At 30.2% G+C, this 14,323-nt stretch overlaps 2 protein-coding genes across 5 annotated transcripts in view; one reads left to right on the top strand and one right to left on the bottom strand.

Moving 5' to 3' along the window:
* Positions 1–14,323, bottom strand: part of LOC100165797 (inositol-trisphosphate 3-kinase B) — a 375,342-nt gene that overhangs the window by 285,811 nt on the left and 75,208 nt on the right. For 2 of the 3 annotated variants that reach the window (XM_029487406.1, XM_029487407.1), the window contains exon 1: positions 5,322–6,497. The exons of the other annotated variant lie outside the window; for it this stretch is intronic. In XM_029487406.1, coding sequence (XP_029343266.1) covers positions 5,322–5,760 — 439 coding nt within the window. In that variant the 5' untranslated portion in view covers positions 5,761–6,497. Of the gene's footprint in view, positions 1–5,321; positions 6,498–14,323 lie in introns of those variants that run through there. 3 annotated transcript variants of the gene reach the window in all.
* On the top strand, positions 9,479–13,500 carry LOC100570862. 2 transcript variants are annotated; one of them, XM_008188653.3, is made up of 5 exons: positions 9,479–9,656; positions 10,698–10,798; positions 11,006–11,127; positions 11,336–11,431; positions 13,185–13,500. In XM_008188653.3, the coding sequence occupies exons 1-5, from the start codon at positions 9,595–9,597 to the stop codon at positions 13,395–13,397; spliced, it is 594 nt and encodes a 197-aa protein (XP_008186875.1). In that variant the 5' UTR covers positions 9,479–9,594; the 3' UTR covers positions 13,398–13,500. The 2 variants fall into 2 exon arrangements, with proteins under 2 accessions (XP_008186875.1, XP_003247113.1); XM_003247065.4 differs by having other exon boundaries at positions 9,482–9,656; positions 11,000–11,127.

The raw sequence follows: 14,323 nt of genomic DNA, 5'->3' as shown, positions 1-14,323 counted from the left end.
ATTAATGATAAGTATCTAATATTGATAATTTCAGTAAAATTAGAAATTAGTGTTATAACTTATAAGAGTAGGTACCTATAAAGATATGACGCGTATTATGCGTATAGATACCAAACATTTGGTAGGTTATATTATTTTAATTTGCCGAATGTAATTTATTATTTTGAACTAATTATACGTCATGTCGAAAGAACCAATTTTTGAATGTTGTATACAATTCGTTACAATACTTTTGAGTATAAATTATGGTTTTTTTTTTAATTTTTGCGCATTATTGTAATAAATAATAATAATAGTAGAATGTAAATTATACATCTATAACTGTATAGTAGGTATAAACTATTTATGTAACTCAGGTTGTTTAACTGATTGAGTGCGACCTCAGTTCATCTGCACTGTTGCGATGTATACGACGACGTATACCTATGTGAAACGCTTTTTTAGCAACGATTATATATAATATAATATGTCAGTATTAGGTTAGGCAAGGTCGGTCGTTCAACAATATGCACTGCACGTTACAATTGAGGGGAAATTGTGTAAAGAGCGGATGGTCTAAATTGAACCGATCGTTCATACGGTAGGCGACAGCACACAACACAAGCGTTTTAATAATGAGACTAAACGTCTTGGCATAACCATATTTTACGAATAAAATGCTCAAATGTCGGAAATTTATCTATAAACGATTATCAAAATGTATAATAATCTGTTGTAAAAAAACACACTGTTTTAGATATTAAAATGTTATTCGATTGTTGTACTTGTACAATAATATTATGTAGTTCTAGAAGACAAGAAATCAAGTTTCATACCTATATAATTTCATCTCTTTAACACGTCATTTAGTTTACATTACAATTGAGTGTATTTCATATATTTGTATCAAACGATCCAAGTAAAAGTTATACTTTACAACCTGCCATTCCGTCATAAACCATAGATTGACTTATTATAATATCAATAATGTTTGTATGAAAAATAATTAACAAATTAGGTACTCGTAAAAAATCACAGTAAACCAATAACTAGCATCATTAGATAATTGCGCAATATTTTCATATTATGATCTATTTTTTATTATAAATAGTTTTTCGTCACACTTTCACTTACATAATCATAATATTGCTGACAATATACATCATACATATATTATTATGAATATCGAGTTATAATTTTTCCATAGTCAAAATATAACATATTTTGATCAAACAAAATAATTGTTGGCGATTAGTAATTCATACAATAATGTGAGATAATAATATAATAATATTTTCAAACCGACGATTTTCATTTAAAATGTTCTATCTTTATGAATATATACATATACGTTTTTATGTGATTTATTTAGATTTCACGAAAACCTTGTAACGGTTTTTGGTGTTCGTATTATTTTGATAATATTATGAAGTATACTTTAAATGGATTAAAAACATAAATCTTTTAAGCAATACTGTATGCAAATTCCAAAGATAATACCAAATGTGAAAGTGGTATGTGTATTAAAAATTGGGGACGAAGCTACAAAACACCAGATTTGTAAAAAAAAGAAGTATAAACAAACATCATAAATCTGAATCCATAAGTTGGTAATCGGTTGTTGTTAAATGAGCAGAAAATGATATTAACAATTTATTTTATTATCAATAAGAATCATGATGCAGTTATTATGTGAATAAAAGTAATGATATTATTAAAATACGTAAATATAATAATAACAAAACACGTAACAATAGAATAGATATATTGGTAACTATTGTTAACCTTTTAAGTACCAACCTCTGTCATTTCAATTGTATTTTTTTTTATCTATTAAGCCTCATAAAAAGGCAGATATTATACAATTTGTATTCTAGTTTATGCTACATAGTCAATTAATATCGAATAGACATGTGGTAAATTGTTTTAACATTTCATTAATAAAATATTTTTGAATAAATATTCGTAAACTAGTAAAATACGGAATTATTACCAAAACAGATAGCCTGAATATATTTACATAGTGTTAACTCAAATATGTTGTAATGTTGTACAATAAAAAATAAAAATAAACTAGTTTTTTTTTAAATTTAAAATTACTTAGAATTCAGTATTTTATTAGGTACCTACCTATTATAAGCTTACATTATATTTAAATTGAAAACTAAAAAATGTATATTGGAGATACAATAGTATAATACAATAATAACAACTATATAGTTGATAAAATGTGCAATCTGACCAGTATGCATACATGCGTTTGGAAATATATAACTATTGGTGATTTTCTTGTAAATCAAAAAAATAAATTACCTAGTAATAATAATAAATATAGGTACAGATTCAGCAATTTAACTGATTATTAATTTATTATAACATAGTACCTATCAGAGCAGAAGTGTTGGGCATTCGAAAGATTTTTTATTTATTTAAGTCCTGTATAATGTGTAGATTATTATAGAATTTTGATATTTTATGTCTTTGCTTTGGCACATAGAATTGAAAAGCGTTACGTTACATTATTTATTTTTTTTTTATTTTTTTTTTTTTATGTGCTTGTCGTTGTTTTTATAAATCAATAATAATATAATATATTTGTAGCTCAATAATTTTGTTTCATGACAAATTAAAATTAAACAAAGTCTTCAAAATAATCCAGTGATCCCTATTCTTCATAATTTTCCTAATATCACTGCAATTATTATGTATTCTTATTGAAAACCAGTTAGAAAACCATTATGCAAGCGAATAAAATTATCTGCATCTTGTTTGTATTGGGTACTTTGTATCTAATTATAAAAAATTATACAATATAATGAAATTAAAATTTTAAAATATCTTCTTGACGTAAGTTTATTTTACAAAATACACTAATGGAAAAACAAAATATGAAAGATATGAATGGGTACCAAACATTACATCGGTAAATTCTTAGTTATAACATATACCGACCGTGTGTAATTTAATAACGTAAGAGAAAATATTTTAAATCACCGTTTTCATATCACGTATACCCACAAAGGTCCGTAAACAAAAGCCCGCAAAATACCGACCGTCAGCCCACATATTCATATTATGTAGGTACTTAGCTGTCAGAATTATTGATGTTTAGAAACTACTAAATTGGTATGCAAATACCGCACATCGGTGTGACAAATTTTAATGATTGCAACGGTGTGTACGGTATATTAATTAATTTCTGAATAAATCTTTTACATTAATGAAATTATATTAAAACAAAACATAATACCTATATCGAAAACAGTTATTACTTATTATAAAGATTGAAACGTTGCTGCTAATGATGACTAAAATGTAGCATTATAAAATTATATCGTCGAAGAATGAAGATCCATTATGATTTATACCACACATATTTTATACTAAATCGTTTTAGTTTTAATTCCCTTGGCCATCATTGATTACTTTTACCATGTTCTACTTGTATTGTATAGTTACACATACTATTTGCATATTATTTATGTAAGATAAATCGCCGATTAATCCATGTAGCCGTAGTTTAGTTTTTCTAAATCAGGCGTATTGTAACTAGGTACCTAGGTGTCTATAATGTGTGTCAATACAATATTATAAATTATTTCACGTGCAGAGACTTATCCTAATCAAAATATTATTTCATTCGTAATTGCCTACTGCCAAAAAAAAAACATCGTTATCGAACGATATTATCACTTTTATTAATCATTGTAAAGAACATTGAAAATATTTTCATTCTTTATTTTATTCGAGTTAATGGTAGGTATGTTTTTTTTGTTTCAAATGAAAATATAATCTCTAGGATGCTGCTGAAATGATTGATTTATTATAATATATTTAAAAAACAAATGTTACGTTACGTTAGGTACCTACATCTCACTGGACTTTACACATCAAATACATATTTCATTAATTTATTTTTTAAGGTGTCTTTAGAAATTATAAGCTATTTAAACAACACAATGGAAATTAAAACGCTCGCTACTATACCGTTGGCGTTCGGCTGTGAGTATTCCATATCGTAATAGCGCAGTAGCGATTTTAAAGACGAACAAGACGTGACCTGACAAATTTTTTCAACAAGTATAATAATGTGCATTCAATATAACATCGACGACTAGCGAGCTGACTAAATTGCATTGTATCTAACAAACATAATATTATGCGTTTACGTCTCGCGACAGTTAACGATATCGGTGTATTTTTATTTATCAATATAAACTCTTGCACATTTGATGATCCTGCACCGATTGGTGACCCTGGTGAATTATACAGCATGTAACGTAAGTACGTATGACCTGACGCGATCGGAAACTCACGTTTTACTAATAACAATATAATTTATTCTATAGTAGGTATATAATGTATAGCTGAGGATGCAGTGTGCAAAACAATCATATTATTACAATCAAATAATTCATATAACTGTTTTACTATGCAGAGTGATTTAAGGTGTGATTCGTAACCAAGCACGCTCACCTCCATTTTTTTCTTTAAATTTATTCAAATTATGATTTTTGGAATTTATAAATATAGGTGCTTGAGGATAGAATTACCAAATTCTTGAGATCTTTCGTACTATTCAAGGAGTGTGGCGATACAATCTTCTGTTCAGATCACCACGGTATCCACGTCTAACGAACTTTAGCATTATCCGATAAAATATAATTATTTACAGTGGAAAAAGTAGTTCTCATTAATTGAACAGCATAAGTTTATAGGGATCTCCACACGATACCCATCTTTTATCCATAAGCACTACAAAACATCTCAATAATTGGAAAATATGGTAAATTGAGCTTATTAAAAAAAATTCCACCAAACATCAACATCTGAACAGCTGCATATACTAAAATAGTGTTTGCTTGGATATAGGTAATCATAAAGATTAAAATCTATCGATGAGTGAGAGTGTTGTCGTCGCAGTGACGACAAATTTCGATCGTCCGTCAATATCTGCAGCGTGGTGTCCGTATTACGGAGGATGACGTGTACGGAAAAATGATCGCCGATAAATACTTCGTGCGATCCCATCGTGGACGACGATTGATTTCACAGAGTTTTCGGCCAGGTATGTGAAGTATAACAATAGAAGCGGAGTAAAAAACATCATGAGCAATGCGATCCCGGACAGAAATCGACGAAACGGAAAGTGGAAGAAAAGGAAACGTTCGTCGTCCGAGACACATGGACCGTTGTTGCGTAATACGAGCGCGCGCGCGCCGATAGCCGGGAGCACGTGGTAACCGGCAACTTATCCCCTCCCCATCCCACCACCATTGCCGCCACCGCCGTGGTCACTGCGAGACGACGGCGGCGGTTGCAGCAATCGCGCGTGCACGTACCGGCTTGGATGCTGCCCAACGATACGCAACTGAACCGGCGGTCACAACCTCCACCGTCGTCATCATCATCGTCGTAGCCGTCGTCGCCGTTGACATCGTCACCGTTGCCGTTGACTTCGTCGTCGTTTTCGTTTTCACCTCCACCGTTGTCCATCAGCAAACGGTTCCAGGCGGCGGCGTCGTCGTCACCGATAGCCGGGCCTGACGGTACCGCTGACTTGGACGAAGCCGGCGTCGAGGGTTTGCCACTACGGACAGGCGCCCTCAACCCGTTCTGCTGGTTCTGCCGGTGCCGTTCGATGAGCATCGTGTACTTCTCGACCAGACGGCACACGGACGGAAACGGCGGCGTCGCCTGTCGCTGATCCCCGCTGTACACGGCCGCCACGGCCCCCGCGCCGGTGCGCCTACCGCGGCGCCGCAGACACTCGTCCGCCATGAGCCCTCGCCGATCCCGGTGCGCCTCGGCCGCGACCAACACCACCGCCGCCGCCGCCGTTCGCGCGACGGCGACGACGACGACGACGACGACGACCGCGACCAAGACCACCACCGCCACCACCAAGACCACCTCCGCCGGCGCCGCTGCTGGTGCTGCTGCTGCCGCCGCTGCAGGTACGACGTCGCGGGACTAAGACTCGGGACATCGGTCCGACCGCCGCCGCCGTAACCGACCGCCGTGGCCGCCGGCACACATATACGACCGCCGAGCACTTTCTCCTTTACCGCCGCCGCTGCCGGTCGCGTGTTACGAGACGCGCACGTGTGAGGGCGGCGTCAGATGAAACGGACAGCGTGTAACGAAATCCGTTGTTATATTATTATTGTACGTCACAACGGTGAATAGCGCTCCGCGTCAGCTTATGTCGCGACCATCGAACTGGAAATCGAAAAACGAACGCTCGCGTGCGAGATTATTCGTTTGTTTTAATTTTTTTTACCACTCTCCTTACATCGTTTTTCGATCGTGCAATATCGGGCAGGGGGTAGGGGTCGAACACAAATCGCACAAACGCACAAACGCTCCCCTTAGCCTATATTATAAAAATTCAATCATAATTGGAGAGATATACAAGAACCGGGGGGGACTCGCGTGCGTCGACGGAAAACGGTCGGAAAAATAACGCATATGCGCGCGTAACCGGTGTATCGGCGGTACTGAATGGTCTGAATGCGCGCGCGTGTTCTATGGTGACGGCGGCGGCGGCGGCGAACCAGTTTCACCGGGCGGCTATGTTTTGCGAAATCGGGCAAGGAGACGGCGCGAGAGCGCGCGCGCGCGCCAGCTTGGTGGCGGCGACGGCCCGAGGCGACGCCGATACAGACCGATCACCGACGACAGCCGCACCGGCGGCGACCTTGGACGCCGGTTTTCGGGGAGGTGTCGCGACGACGACCACTCGGCGATACTTTCGTTCGCGCACCCGATAATTAATAGGTACGCGTTTTCGCGAGGACCTCAAACGAAGATTATTTATTAAAACATTTGACGGGCAGTTGTTTATAGAAAATGATTATTGTGTTTCGAATAAAAAAAACCATTGAGCACTTCCTCGTTTGTTGTGGGCTCCGTTAAAAATGGCTAATGATTTGTTTGAGTTTGTTTTCGGATCATTTCGAAGTAGATTCCTACAACTTTGTTACAGCAGACGATTATATTATTTATAAGTCGATGACGGTTTTTATAATATCGACACCGTGGTGGGCACTCAATAATATAATATACCTATTATGAATACTTTGAAGTATTTTCACACATTGATACGTTTAAGGACGTAAGACTTCGCTGGTTTAACTTCGCGACTTTTATAGACAATAACCAAAAGCATTGTTCGTGGTACCTTGTGTTATAATAGTTAAATAATAATAAATTATGCCTTTAATGCCTATACATATAACAATAATACATTAGCATGTGCGATCAACAAGTTTTAATACAACTTTAATGTATGTAAATATAGGTGATGTTATATACTTATATATACACTACCCAACTATCTAAATGATAATAAGTTTACGTAACCAACATTGAGGAACCGCCGCGGTATAACATTATTATAATATCCGAGTATAAATACTTTTTGACGTACCTACCTATAATAATAGTAGGTACGTACCTACGTCTAGGGATCAAAATTTCTTAAAATTTCTTAACTTAATTTAACTAAAAAGAACTTAAAAAGTAATCTATAGTGGAAACAATATAATAAATAATGATAGTTGATAATCATATTACATACATATTATAATATATACCATACCTAACTTAAAGTCTGTAGTGGATAAATTTAGAGGATTCTATACTTGATTTATAATTAATTATAATTTGTAACGTTAACTACTAAAGTACTAACTATTAAGTATTTACTATGTAGTTATTTCTTATCAGTTATTAATTTTATTTAATTTTTATATATCCGTAATAATATTTTTAATAGTTTAATTTTAAATTTTAATACAATAATACATTGATAACCGTATTGGCAAATGTGAAATGACAATTACAGGTTCCCTTAACTATTTTGTTAAATGGTTTTTTTTTTTAATTTTCCGAAAACCATTTTTTTTTCGGAAATGTATTATTTTAATATTCTCCAATTTTTCCACGTTTTCCGGGGCTCTGGGGAAAAACAATTTTTTCCGAAATTTTCCCGAATATTTCGGGAAATTTTCCGGCATTTTGATCCCTACCTACCTCTATTATATATTATTATTGTTTATTATTTAGGAAAATCATATTCTGTTTAATAGATATTTATATTTTTATTAATACTATTAGGTAGGTATACTCCTTAAATCACTATTTCTTTGTGGAACTTGACCTATATTTGTATTTTACACATATTTAACTAATTTCAACTCTTAGGTATTATAGTTACCTATACTATACCTATACTAAAATATTATGAGTTGAACGTTATAATAAACTACAATCAATGCTTAATATATTAATCAATTAATACAAAAAATGTTTAAACCTAACTACTGCACATTGGTTATCAAACTATACGTCGCACCAGGCCAGTTTCCGTCTCGCCAACTATAGTTATATTTTTCATTTAAAATTGTTCAATATATTAATATATATTTGTATCGATTGATTGGTTTTTTCTTTAATTTTTATAATATTACGGGGAGAGGAGGTTAAACCTATCAAGACGTCACTGTGTAAGCATATATGCATTATATACTCCAAAACGAGGGTATCCATATTAGTACATAAATATTGTGTATAATAATGGAACAATATACAGGAATCAAAGACCAAGATATCTTTTAATTCATATTTCATTAAAAGATATAATAGATTTTGTTTTTATAAGATATTTATTAGATATGTAAAAGTACTATATAGATGCATTGAACATACAATTTTTTACTCTCTTTACAATTTATTATTTCTAATGCGATTTGAAAGTTAATTTATACTCGATGAACTTCATTGAAATATTCCAAGCAGTTGTACACAATATACGGTAAATACAGAAAACCATACATTTAATAGATCATATTAAGCTCTATTATTTTACAATATTGAGTTCAACAATCAACAGTAGGTACTTAATAAGTATAGGTAATTACAAATTAGTAGTTGTTTATTAATTGATAAGTTTCCCTTTTTTTGAAGTGCTCAAAATATTTTTTTTGTGCGTGAAATAGAACTTCATTTTACAATGTACTACTCTACCAGATACCTATACAGTAGAACAATTTCAGTTTAGAGTAGTCTACCATAAATATGTCTCATCGCTTATAAATTTAACTAAATATATTTAACACAACCACTTTGAGTTCACCTAATGTAAACAATGTAATGTAGGTACTCTAATAATAATAATTATTAGTAACGTTTTATTATTTAGCCCTTTTAATTTTTAAACACATAATAATATGTGATACCTATATTGATATAGTGATATGATTATCTTAAATTTATTATTTTATTATTTATATCATTATGAAAAAATATTTTAAATACAAACTTAATTTTATAAAATATAATATTATATACGATTTGTATTTTATATTAAGTTGATTTTTTTTAAACTACAAATGAACAATATTATAACTTTCAGTTTTCAGTTTTGAACTCGAATTTTTACCTTAATTTTAGCATAACCTTAAAAATATAATTCAGTTATTTTAGATATCAATGCATTTCTATGGTAACAACTTGTATATAAATAATAATTTGTTGTTTATTAAATTCAACATTGGTAATAGTTTTGGATAAACATATGCAGTGTAATAATTGTATAAAAAATATATTAAAATGTCTTACAATAAATCGAAATTACAAAAAGAGAATAAAAAAGGATTCAATTCGTCTCAAAGGTAATAGAATACAATATTATATACATAGGTATAGGTTACCTAGTAAATAAAGTTTCAATTTGAATAAATTGTCAATTTTTTCTAAATATTTGCAAAATTTAGTTTATTCAAGTTTAATTAAAGTTGATGTCATAAAGCATTTATAAACACAAAGTAGATATGCATATCATAACAGTATCGTACTTTTATGTGCAATTATAATATAAAATATGTGATCAAGTATCGTATTGTACTCACTATCCAGACATACCTGTATAATATTTATTTTATTAAGAACGGACTATAATAATAGGTAACCGTTCATTAAACTATGCCAAGGCCATTGGATATACCGAATATTATAGACACTATAGAGTACTATTATAGGGCAGTACTTTTTTGTGTATATGTCGGAAAATATCGTATTTTGGGAAACTGTGGAACACATTTTTAAAACATAATTAATTAAATAAACTATAATTTTTTGATTTATTGGTTTGTTTGATACTTTCTCCAAGTTTTATAACTAGGAATAAAAACTAATAAGAAAAGCCCAATTGTTGTGGCAGTGACATGTTGTTGTGTGAAAATCAGTTTCACACCGAAGGGGGTTTAAATTAGAAAGATAGTTAGAAACTCTGTGATTTGTTTCAGTCCAGTCTTATATACTGACGATAGTATTAATTGCATTTTAAGACTTAAATGGTTTTAATTAAATTAAATTACGTTGTATTATAATATAAAATAACATTCATTTAAAAGCTCAAGTACTGGTACATATTAGATGTACACTTATGACTGTGAGTTTATATAAAAAAGGTTAATTCGGTTTAAATAGGCATATAATATATCATCGGCTATTGTAAATATTTGAAAAATAAAATATATTGAATAATAATGTAAATACAACACAAAAGTTAAAGCTAATAAGGCAGTTAGAATAGGTTTAATAGTTATAATAATTATTTCTGCCGTGAAAATAGGTAAAATACTTTTCAACAAAATTATACAGCATTATTTTATGACATTCATTAACGTACATTTTCACGTATACATATTTAGGAAAGACTTTGAGGTGATAAATGCAGAGCGGAGTTCTTTACCATTAAATAGTCATCTTGTATGGATACCAAGAAGTTCAACTATTTCTAAGCATGCCAATAGTGAGTTAAATTGAATTTTCGTGATACCATACTATAGTCTTTCATAAAATATAACATATAGGCAAAAATTAATTTAATGAAATCATTCGGTGGGTTTCTCTAGTCACAATATCGATTCATATACATATCCTTAATTTGGAAACACTTTTGGTAGTAGATATTTCTCTTTGATGTATTCTTTAGCTTACAGTAATAATATAGATATAGATAGTTCGTCTAGAACATCAACTAAATATGACGAGACCACAGATAATTTGAATCACAGTTCATTGCAAACAAACAAAACTTATACCATCGTTAATATAACATCCAATGGATCATCAAAAGAAGTAAGACAGTATCTTAAACTTATAAGTAGGTAGGTATTGAGTATTTTTAAATTATGTACGACATCATGAAAAATTATAAAAACTATTAGTTATTACTTTTTATTCAGTATAATTGATGCGTATTAACAATTTAAAAATACTCATTAAATCTGATATTATAGAATTTCTTTCCTTTTTCATTTTTATATACTATTTATATTTAATTTAGATAGTACCAATTAATGCATCGGCAGAGACAAGACAAGATATTGTTTTTGATAGACCACAGAAGACAATTACAACGAAGGGAAATGATAGTTATTTGGTAAATAATAATTACTTATTGCAACTTGTGAAATAAATTATAATACTCATTATTTACACAAATTTGATATATTATAGTATTATACAATATAATAAGATTAGATATACCGACATACAATGTGACATTTATTGAAGATTTTTTTTATAACCTATTAATAGTAATCGACAATGCTATTGTATAATATTTGTATTGGAATTAAACAATCTATACAATGTTTGTATTTTTGTAAAGTTAGAATTAAGTGTAGCTTTGTGACTTCTGAGGGATGCAGAGCATTAGTTTAGTTACTTATTTTTCTTGAATATTTGATGATCAGAGAGTGTGGTATGGTAACATATTGTATAAGACCTAACAACAATTTCTAATACTGCAGTATTTATTTTTAGAATAAAAATAAATATTTATTTTTTTTATTTATTTATTAATATTTATTAGTATTTATTTTTAGTCTGGTTTGAGTTATTCATATTAATTATTATTTATTTTTAAACTCTTAAATTTAGATCCTGTATTGGATTCAGTAAAATTTTGTGAATGTTTAGTTTAGTGTGAAGTGAAATTTTTGATTGTGTGTTTAAGATATTATGCCTATAATATAATAAATATAAGTTTTCAAAAACGATAATTTAGTTTTAAGTCTTATGTTGTGGAGAAGTTGTGCCAGCCCATATAGCATTTGAGAAATGATAATATTTTGTGAATATTTTGGAGTGCTTGGATGATGAACATTTGACTAATTAATATTGTATAAATATTTTATTCTCATAATAACAAAATATTGGACTATATGGTTGCACAAAATGTTGACTTAGTATTTTTATAATGTTTCCATGAAAATGTTTTTTGAAAAAATATGATTAAAATGTTTTGTTAATGCTTTTTACAAAATATTTTTCAAAAGTTAATTTCTTGGCCAAAAAATATAAATAAAATATTTCCTTATTATTTACGTAATTTTTCAAATATTTTGACAACTATATTGTTTTCCTGAAAATATTTTTATCATAGTTGGGATATATTAAAATGCTGTGTGGGAGGTCTTTTTTATCGAGATGGATACCAAGGAGTATTTTGTAGTTCGTAATGTTGGAATTGAAATGTTGAGAGAAATAAATGTCATGTTTGAGAGAAACAATTATTCGTGACTAGGTTTATTTTCATTATTCTTTACATTCCAATTTTGAAAAGAAATTTCAATACGAGAAATATGTAATTGAAGGTGATTATATCTGATTATTGGTTTTTATGAATTGAGAGAATTATTTTATCGTCAGCATACTCAGCCACTAGAAAATATTAAGGATTAGTGGGTTGATTAGCTATACAAATGTTGAATAGGAGAAGAGTTTTTATTAAGCCTTGGGAAACTCTGGCTTCTGTTATAGAAGTGGCTGAGAGGCAGTAGCAATATTGGACAGATAATTTACAATCATTGAAGTAGGATTTAAATTTAAAAGAGTATCAAAAAAAAAACAAAATTAATGAGATTTTTAATTTTAAAAAAGCGGTTTGTATGCAACGTTTGATCAAACGCTTGTAGGACATTGATAATATTATATATGGTATTGTAATTTAATACAATGGACTAGAGAGTGTCAGTGGAGGTGTGCGGACCAGTATTCTTTTGGAGAAATAATAATTAGATAACGATAGAGGAACAACTTAGAAGGAACACATTGTAATTTATTGAAAAAATAAAAATAAAAATAGGTATTGACAGAATAATTTGTATTATTTATAAAATATTCCACAGAAAAAATCGAAATACACTACTGATGATTGTTCTTTAACAATAAGAAATGAACAAGATGTTTTGTCTATAACTGATCAATGCACGCAACTATTAGACGACTGCTCATTGAGGGATCGCATAGAAGATGTGATTCAAAAGGAAAAAGACTATGAGTTTGATATATTTTTTATAAATGATCAACATCAGTTAGATGTGAAAAAAATAAAGATTTGAAATTATCTCTGGAAGTTACAGTCTAATAAAGGGTGGAATTTTAAAACCACAAATAATATATGTGTATTGTATTTGTTACTTTTTATTAAATATTTTGTTTGATTATAAACATTAAAAAATACTGTTTAGTTATTGTATTAAATTAATTTATGTTATTTATACGTATTACCTAAATATATAATAATATAATATAATATGTTTATGATATTATCATGATTCACGATACACAACTAATTTCTATTAATGACATTTTCAAAGTAATTATAAGTTGTTATATGTATCTAATATTTGAACTTGAGTCTCACAATTCAATATTTAATACAACTGAAAAATATTTTTTGACCATATTTTATTCAATGTATACCGTTGTATAAATAAAATACAACATTATTTTATAACTTTGGTTTAGATTGTGAGACATTTGAATAGTTAAAAAAAAGCACTTAATGTAAAAATCAGAAAAGATATTTTATAATATTAAATAAACTAAATTAATTGACCATTAATTATTCAGCATTAGTATGTTTTCATCAACAAATTATATCAGGTATTAAAAGGTAAAATGTTATATTTTGACGAATAATTTTAGAAAAAACGAAAACTATTTGGACTAAAAAATGTTCAAATACGTGAAAACAAAACGATCATTCAACGTTCTCCATCATAGTTATAGTTGCGTGATGACATAATATATGTAGGTACTTTCTAGTTTCTAATATCTATATTATTTTAAACATATCATTGATAACACGTCGCTTTGCTAAATCTTATCGGTTTCTACTGTAAATACGTACAAAATTATTGTGATAAATTGATATTTAACACAAAATATTAAAAAATAATAATAACTGAGAAACAACGTTTATTACATTTTAATGGAAATGAAATGGAATTCATAATATATTAATAATCTTATCTTATTTTTC

Source organism: Acyrthosiphon pisum, chromosome A1, assembly GCF_005508785.2.
Source record: "Acyrthosiphon pisum isolate AL4f chromosome A1, pea_aphid_22Mar2018_4r6ur, whole genome shotgun sequence".
Lineage (NCBI taxonomy): Eukaryota > Metazoa > Arthropoda > Insecta > Hemiptera > Aphididae > Acyrthosiphon > Acyrthosiphon pisum.
The sequence above is the reverse complement of the archived record's forward strand: the minus strand, read 5'-3'. Positions and strand labels throughout refer to the sequence as shown.

What these genes read in the sequence shown, in the direction of transcription:
- LOC100570862 (XM_003247065.4), top strand. Translation starts at nt 9,595, where the DNA reads ATGTCTTACAATAAATCGAAATTACAAAAAGAGAATAAAAAAGGATTC. An exon ending in GGATTCAATTCGTCTCAAAG is followed by an intron (nt 9,657 to 10,697) that starts GTAATAGAATAC and finishes ATACATATTTAG; the next exon opens with GAAAGACTTTGAGGTGATAA. An exon ending in CCAATGGATCATCAAAAGAA is followed by an intron (nt 11,128 to 11,335) that starts GTAAGACAGTAT and finishes TATTTAATTTAG; the next exon opens with ATAGTACCAATTAATGCATC.